Genomic DNA, 7,726 nt, shown 5'->3' with positions numbered 1-7,726 from the left:
ATGCATGACTTCGTTTTTTTTTTTATTAACCAGTGATAAATCTCATGTAATAGACCTAAGTCTTCCCTATCCCAATAACATGAAAAGAAACCTCTGATTGCCTGAGGCATACACTATAACAACACAAATTACTTCAGAAATGCCTCTATGGGTTGAGTGATGCGCTGACAATTTACTTGTGACCTGTTTAAACCCTTCAGTGTAAATCAACAACTCTAATGTAACTTCAGGGTGTACTTTTTCCAAGAGGGAAATGTGCTATGGTTTTGGAACCCAAAAAAGCTACGAAGCTACATTATCGGATATGTGAAAGAGGTGAGCATCAGCAAGGTTTCAAATCTGCAGTCATTCAGGGCCAAAGTTACAGCCAAGTGTTCCAGGACTTTCTACCAATCAACAACTTCAAGAGCTCTCCTGAACCTTTGATGGGACAAGACAGTGACTAGGACAGTGTCTCAGGCTGCCTTCTGTTGAGGAAGTGGGGTTGGTTCCCTAACATTTTATTTTGTGAGTGATTCAGAGTTCTATAATTTTTAAACTAGGTTTCAAATCGAATCAGTACATTATTCTGATGTCGGGGGCAAAACGTAGGTTGCAGCAAGGACTGCAGACAGTTGCTATCGCTACATTTTTATAGTTTTAGACATTTTTGTTAGTTCAGAAATAGAAGGACATTTCAACCCTGGGATAGGACACCTACAATGACTGCACTCCTGTTAGCTAAAAGGCTGATATCCTGCGTTTTGGAGCGCAGTCGGACACACTACCAAGAAATGGATGAAAGATCTGGTAAATTGTAGTTAGTAATTGCAACCCAGTCAATTACCGATCCCTTGCGCATCTAGGCCTAAAGATATGTGGCCACCTCTGCGCGTGTATTTGCTTCTCACCGATTCAGACCCTTCCCAGACGCCACACACTGTTCTACAGCAGGACCCTGCGTTCCAAAGCACCCTTATGCCATCGTCTAACTCGGAGAAGTACGACAGACTATGTACACTGAGTGGAACCTCATTCAAGTCCACTCCATACCCGTTTGAAGTGATAGCTACTGCACCTCCCTGACGAGCACTCCGAATGCGGTAAATCATTCATGTAAATATGTTTCCTTCCCTCGTTATGCTCTACCATACTGTGTTACATTGAAAACCTCTAAAGAAATAAAGAAGTAAAGTCGTTGTTGGTATTTCCAGTGTGAAAGTGGGAATATGAATCAAAATGGTTGATCAGAAAAGGTACTTGCGAGAGACAAAAGTTGTGTGAAAGAACGAAGCATACATGGTGTGTCTCCCTAATGGATATCTGCAACTAAACCTTGGGTCTTTGTAATGCGAGGGATAGATACTCGTCCTTTTAACTGCTTATGTCTAAATAACATCGAATAGATCTCTTATCCAGATGGCACCTTGTTCTGGTGCATAATATGTGTGCTTGTTGAACTGTTCTGTAGCCTCTGTGCACCCATTTAGATATCCCCGGTTCCTGTGATCTCCCTAAAAGCTAATGCAACGCTTCACCTGAAATAACTGGCCAACACTAAGGATGTTTCGGTTGTTTAGAAATTGCTCCTTGTTTATCTAGTATGAAGGAAATATGTAAAGCAACCCAGATGAAAACAGACTGATTTACCCGTCTTGTTAAGTGCCCATACTGTCATGTTAGAAGGCTTCCACTTCCATATATTTTAGGCTCCAGTGTAACCAGTTCAACAATAGGGAACCTTTTAAGTTGTTTTAGGTTGTTCATCAACAAAGCAGTACTGGTGCATGATCAAACTATCCATGCCAGACTTTCATGGTAACCATCTATGTATGCAAATAATTTCCATTTCGAATAACTGCCTGGAAACGTATCTCAAGTGAATATGATGAAAATATGAAATGAGCCCAGCCCTCATGTGCCAATGTTTGACATAAATACCCATAGAGAAATAACAAGACATCTGCAAGGGCCCATAAAATTAATCATCATTTTGAAGCCATCAAGAAACCTGCCATTAATGAGATTTGGTAGCCCTTGTAACAGAAGTGCTGAACACAGTATCAAGATGGTAAGAGAAGCATAAGATGATGGAGTGACTACATGACAAGGATCTTAATAGACTGAACTTTATTTAAGTCCATCTCTTGCACCTTACAGCTTTGCCAGATGGTGACTGCAAAATAACTTGTTTTAATGAGGCACAAAATACCAGACAACCATTTTTTATTGTACTTAGCAACTTTATTCTGAGATACGTACATTTGTAAAATGATACAGTATATACAAAATAGGTTAGTCACTTTGTCCAAGAACTCTTCGAGCAAATACATAAATGGTAAATTGAATACCTTTTATGTCCAAGGATGCGTTATGTGGCAGGTCAACTTAAATTTAGCTACGAGTCCAGAGAAACATTCTGAGCACCTGCCCCACTGCTACTCAAACTACCCGAGGGGACATCTATGTAGCTGTATGGTCAGTCATCATGCGAGCATCAATACTTACACAATCCCTGGCAGACATGATAATGGCACAATACCCTTCTCAATCCCCTCTAAATGTCAACTCAAGCCTAGATCTGGAGTGGTTATGCTGCTACTGGTAAAACAAGAGCTTACTACATGGACCATATAGGTCAAGCTGAGCAGGGCAACATAATCTGGTGATGCTCACCTCACTTCTCAAGTTTGCGGATTTCTGAAGAAGCAAACTGTAGAGATGCTTCAACTGATCTCACAGAGAAGGCTACCAGGACCGGATTTCCTCACCTTACCCTTGTAACCTGTTCCTGTCTACCTCCTGGATCAGTAAGCATGTAGCGACATTGTTGCAGTAGGTGACAAAGCAAAAATGAATCAAAGCAACTATTTTCAAGAAGACCTGGGCCAATAAAATGGAGCTTCCGTCAATTCCCCAATGAACTATGTAAGAGCTATTTACATGTCTTCCGGGTCTCTTGGTCCTTTTGCCATTAAGTGTGGATTCCAATTTCTTCGCTAAAGTTTCTGGTGTTTTGAGCAATTAATTCACAGAACATGCGATAAGGTTTCCACAGAAGCACCTCTAAAGTTCTTGACCACTTTACACCAAGACCAGTGACAAGCATACCAGAAAATGTTTGAGACTAGTCAGTGTGACAAGCGATCAAAATTGAGCCACTCTTGGGTCAAGACGAATCAAAGTGTTTTCCATCCTCAAGTTCTCTTGCCACATAAACCGTGCAACATAATGCCTGCAAAAGAGAGGAGGGAAAACTATCTTCAACAACAGAACTTAAAATGGTATTTTTCTTTAACAACTGATAGTGGGTAATTAGTTACTTGAACCTGTTAAGTAATCTTACCAGCAGCAACAGAAACATTTAAGGATTCGATGCCCGCATGCAGGATTCTTCCAGGTGGTATGGTGAGCATCATCTGGCAGAGGCTTCTCATTTCAGTGGAAAGGCCATGTCCTTCATTTCCTGCAGAGTTAAATACATTACAGGTTCTGCACAGGTAGATGACATTTCACAAGACTGTACTGCAAGGGAGCTCAGATGATGCACAAGATGGCTGACCATGATCAACCACAAACACAGGATCCGCGGTTTTGGAGCCACTGACTGTGTGACTCATTGAGTGATTCTGAAAAGAGGACACTGCTCTCAGTGGCTACAATGTAAAGTGGGAATGATTAGAATGAGTACCAATGAGTTGGGTAAAAGCAACACACATTAACTGCAGTGCAACAAAAAGGCAAAGCTGTGGTAGCAAGTGTTTGGCAAACAAAATATTACACATTAGTAGCTGCAATATTTGAGCAGTAGGTGTTGTATTGTAGAGTGCATTCCGGCCGTAGCATCGAGGTGCCTCATCATGTCCATTTATTCCATTTTCACACATCATTTTATCAGACACAATGGGTAAAGAGAGAACAGGCGGTGATGCAGGTGTAACAACGCCTCGCGCTAGTTACAGACTCCTTCTTGCTCCTCCGTAAGACAAAGGGCAGTTAGTTCCCTCAATAGATTCCAGTGGATTTAAACCAGACACTACAAATTCAGGCTTTTGGCATCAGAGAGTGGGAACAGTGGCATGTACAGGAAAAAGTACCTGCAATCCTTTGATCCTCGGCTGAGGCAATACTGACACAAATACTGTTAATATAAGACTGTCCACAAAGTAAAATGCATCGGAGTTTACCACAATATCATATACATTTGTGTAAAATATACAGGGAGTGCAGAATTATTAGGCAAGTTGTATTTTTGAGGATTAATTTTATTATTGAACAACAACCATGTTCTCAATGCACCCAAAAAACTCATTAATATCAAAGCTGAATATTTTTGGAAGTAGTTTTTAGTTTGTTTTTAGTTTTAGCTATGTTAGGGGGATATCTGTGTGTGCAGGTGACTATTACTGTGCATAATTATTAGGCAACTTAACAAAAAACAAATATATACCCATTTCAATTATTTATTATTACCAGTGAAACCAATATAACATCTCAACATTCACAAATATACATTTCTGACATTCAAAAACAAAACAAAAACAAATCAGTGACCAATATAGCCACCTTTCTTTGGAAGGACACTCAAAAGCCTGCCATCCATGGATTCTGTCAGTGTTTTGATCTGTTCACCATCAACATTGCGTGCAGCAGCAACCACAGCCTCCCAGACACTGTTCAGAGAGGTGTACTGTTTTCCCTCCTTGTAAATCTCACATTTGATGATGGACCACAGGTTCTCAATGGGGTTCAGATCAGGTGAACAAGGAGGCCATGTCATTAGATTTCCTTCTTTTATACCCTTTCTTGCCAGCCACGCTGTGGAGTACTTGGACGCGTGTGATGGAGCATTGTCCTGCATGAAAATCATGTTTTTCTTGAAGGATGCAGACTTCTTCCTGTACCACTGCTTGAAGAAGGTGTCTTCCAGGAACTGGCAGTAGGACTGGGAGTTGAGCTTGACTCCATCCTCAACCCGAAAAGGCCCCACAAGCTCATCTTTGATGATACCAGCCCAAACCAGTACTCCACCTCCACCTTGCTGGCGTCTGAGTCGGACTGGAGCTCTCTGCCCTTTACCAATCCAGCCACGGGCCCATCCATCTGGCCCATCAAGACTCACTCTCATTTCATCAGTCCATATTACCTTAGAAAAATCAGTCTTGAGATATTTCTTGGCCCAGTCTTGACGTTTCAGCTTGTGTGTCTTGTTCAGTGGTGGTCGTCTTTCAGCCTTTCTTACCTTGGCCATGTCTCTGAGTATTGCACACCTTGTGCTTTTGGGCACTCCAGTGATGTTGCAGCTCTGAAATATGGCCAAACTGGTGGCAAGTGGCATCGTGGCAGCTGCACGCTTGACTTTTCTCAGTTCATGGGCAGTTATTTTGCGCCTTGGTTTTTCCACACGCTTCTTGCGACCCTGTTGACTATTTTGAATGAAACGCTTGATTGTTCGATGATCACGCTTCAGAAGCTTTGCAATTTTAAGAGTGCTGCATCCCTCTGCAAGATATTTCACTATTTTTGACTTTTCTGAGCCTGTCAAGTCCTTCTTTTGACCCATTTTGCCAAAGGAAAGGAAGTTGCCTAATAATTATGCACACCTGATATAGGGTGTTGATGTCATTAGACCACACCCCTTCTCATTACAGAGATGCACATCACCTAATATGCTTAATTGGTAGTAGGCTTTCGAGCCTATACAGCTTGGAGTAAGACAACATGCATAAAGAGGATGATGTGGTCAAAATACTCATTTGCCTAATAATTCTGCACTCCCTGTATACTAACAAATACAGAACATGCATAAGTATATACGATATGAACTAAATCCAATTAAATAAAGTACAACCTGTGTGTAAAGCAATGGTTTTCTCAAAAGTACCACAAAAAAAAAAGGTGTGTCACCCAATGGTATTTTTATGTATTAATTACAGCGGAGACTGAGAAAAAAAAAATCTAAAAGCAAGCAATACATGATTAAAGTATCGCTGAACAGTTAGAAAAAGGCATGTATTCCATATAAAGTCTGGGTGTTGTATTGTTTTAGCCCTTAACATTTACTGACATCAGGCCATAATTCACATCAGAAATGCCTTCTGGATAGCAGGCACACAGCACAGGACCAGCAATTAGTGCAACAATGGGTGAAGGCTGTGCACTGTTGGCTGGGTACTGTACAGCTTGACCAAACACATGGCTGTGCAGTGGTCGACTCTTTGTGCAGATACTTAACTTGTTGCCTACATAATGCTTTATCACTTGGGACTCCAACCGCTGTAACAGCAGGTTTATTGATAACCAACTCAACGGTACTCACTTTATGGAGGGTAAAAGGCTGCATGGACCCACATGTACATAAACCCTATTTCTGTAGAGGACGCATTAGCCCGTAGAGACAGAATACATTTTGGGCCAGATGTCCGTAAACTGGATTTGCTAAACGTGGTCGCAAATCGTTCACCAACTTTTAGTAAATCCATTGGTATTTTGTAAACCGGCCTATGTACTAATAGGTTGATTCACTAAATACCGAATCGCAGTGGGTCGCAATTCGACCTACTTCATGCATATTAATGAGGTAGAGTGCAAATTTCGATCCACTACAACTCGCTGCCATTACAGTGATGGTGAAGTGCTGGGGTCACAAGACCAAGGGGGTCATTCTGACCCTGGCGGCCGGTGACCGCCAGGGTCACCGACCACGGGAGCACCGCCAACAGGCTGGCGGTGCTCCCAAGGGCATTCTGACCGCGGCGGTTCAGCCGCGGTCAGAAAGGGTAAACCGGCGGTCTCCCGCCGGTTTACCGCTGCCCCATTGAATCCTCCATGGCGGCGGAGCATGGGGATTCAGACACCCCCTACCGCCATCCTGTTCATGGCGGGAAACCCGCCATGAACAGGATGGCGGTAGGGGGTGCTGCGGGGCCCCTGGGGGCCCCTGCAGTGCCCATGCCAATGGCATGGGCACTGCAGGGGCCCCCGTAAGAGGGCCCCACAAAGTATTTCAGTGTCTGCTTTGCAGACACTGAAATACGCGACGGGTGCAACTGCACCCGTCGCACCCCTGCAACTACGCCGGCTCAATTCTGAGCCGGCGTCCTCGTTGCAGGGGCATTTCCGCTGGGCCGGCGGGCGCTCTTTTGGAGAGTGCCCGCCGGCCCAGCGGAAATGTTTGAATGGCCGCCGCGGTAAGAGATATGAAAAGCACATTAACTTGTCTCAATCCGCGCAGGGTTATGATGCAAAAGTAACTCTGGTCCTTAGCTGGCAGTTATATGAGATGTTTAGCACAGTCCTGTTAACGTTATCAATGCACTTGCAGGCTCATGTGTGATGCAAGTACTGAATAGAACAGATTTACTTCCCGGTTTTATGATACCAGCATTCTGCATTTCCCGCTAGTTCTATGAACATCACAAACCTTGAACAATAATCTGATGCAAGACCTGAAGTTCCTACAGGGCCCTACTGACCGCTTCTGTGTACCCTACAAGTAGCATTTGTTCCTATAACCCAGCCACAGAATTACTGAACCTGTCTGGACGCGTCACTCGAGCTCCACTCGGCCTCTGAACCCGCACATGAACCTGCACAGCTTTCATGATGCTGCAGTGTACACCTACCTGCATGTTATATAAGAAAACCGGTTGGGAACGCAAAATGCACGGTGACCACTGCAAGAAGCACGGAGACGTTGGGGCCACTGAAAGCTGCGAATTTAGCAAGATCTAACTTGCAATATATT

At 43.3% G+C, this 7,726-nt stretch overlaps 1 protein-coding gene across 3 annotated transcripts in view; it reads right to left on the bottom strand.

Moving 5' to 3' along the window:
• Positions 1 to 2,201: 2,201 nt before the first annotated feature.
• MRM1 (mitochondrial rRNA methyltransferase 1) overlaps positions 2,202 to 7,726 on the bottom strand; it is a 95,276-nt gene continuing 89,751 nt past the window's right edge. For all 3 annotated transcript variants that reach the window (XM_069226561.1, XM_069226560.1, XM_069226559.1), the window contains 2 exons: positions 3,326 to 3,445; positions 2,202 to 3,214 (listed from right to left, as the gene is read on the bottom strand). In XM_069226561.1, coding sequence (XP_069082662.1) covers positions 3,177 to 3,214; positions 3,326 to 3,445 — 158 coding nt within the window. In that variant the 3' untranslated portion in view covers positions 2,202 to 3,176. The remainder of the gene's footprint in view (positions 3,215 to 3,325; positions 3,446 to 7,726) is intronic.

This window comes from Pleurodeles waltl, chromosome 3_2 (genome assembly GCF_031143425.1).
Source record: "Pleurodeles waltl isolate 20211129_DDA chromosome 3_2, aPleWal1.hap1.20221129, whole genome shotgun sequence".
Classification (NCBI taxonomy): domain Eukaryota; kingdom Metazoa; phylum Chordata; class Amphibia; order Caudata; family Salamandridae; genus Pleurodeles; species Pleurodeles waltl.
This window is presented reverse-complemented; position numbering and strand designations above follow the sequence as displayed.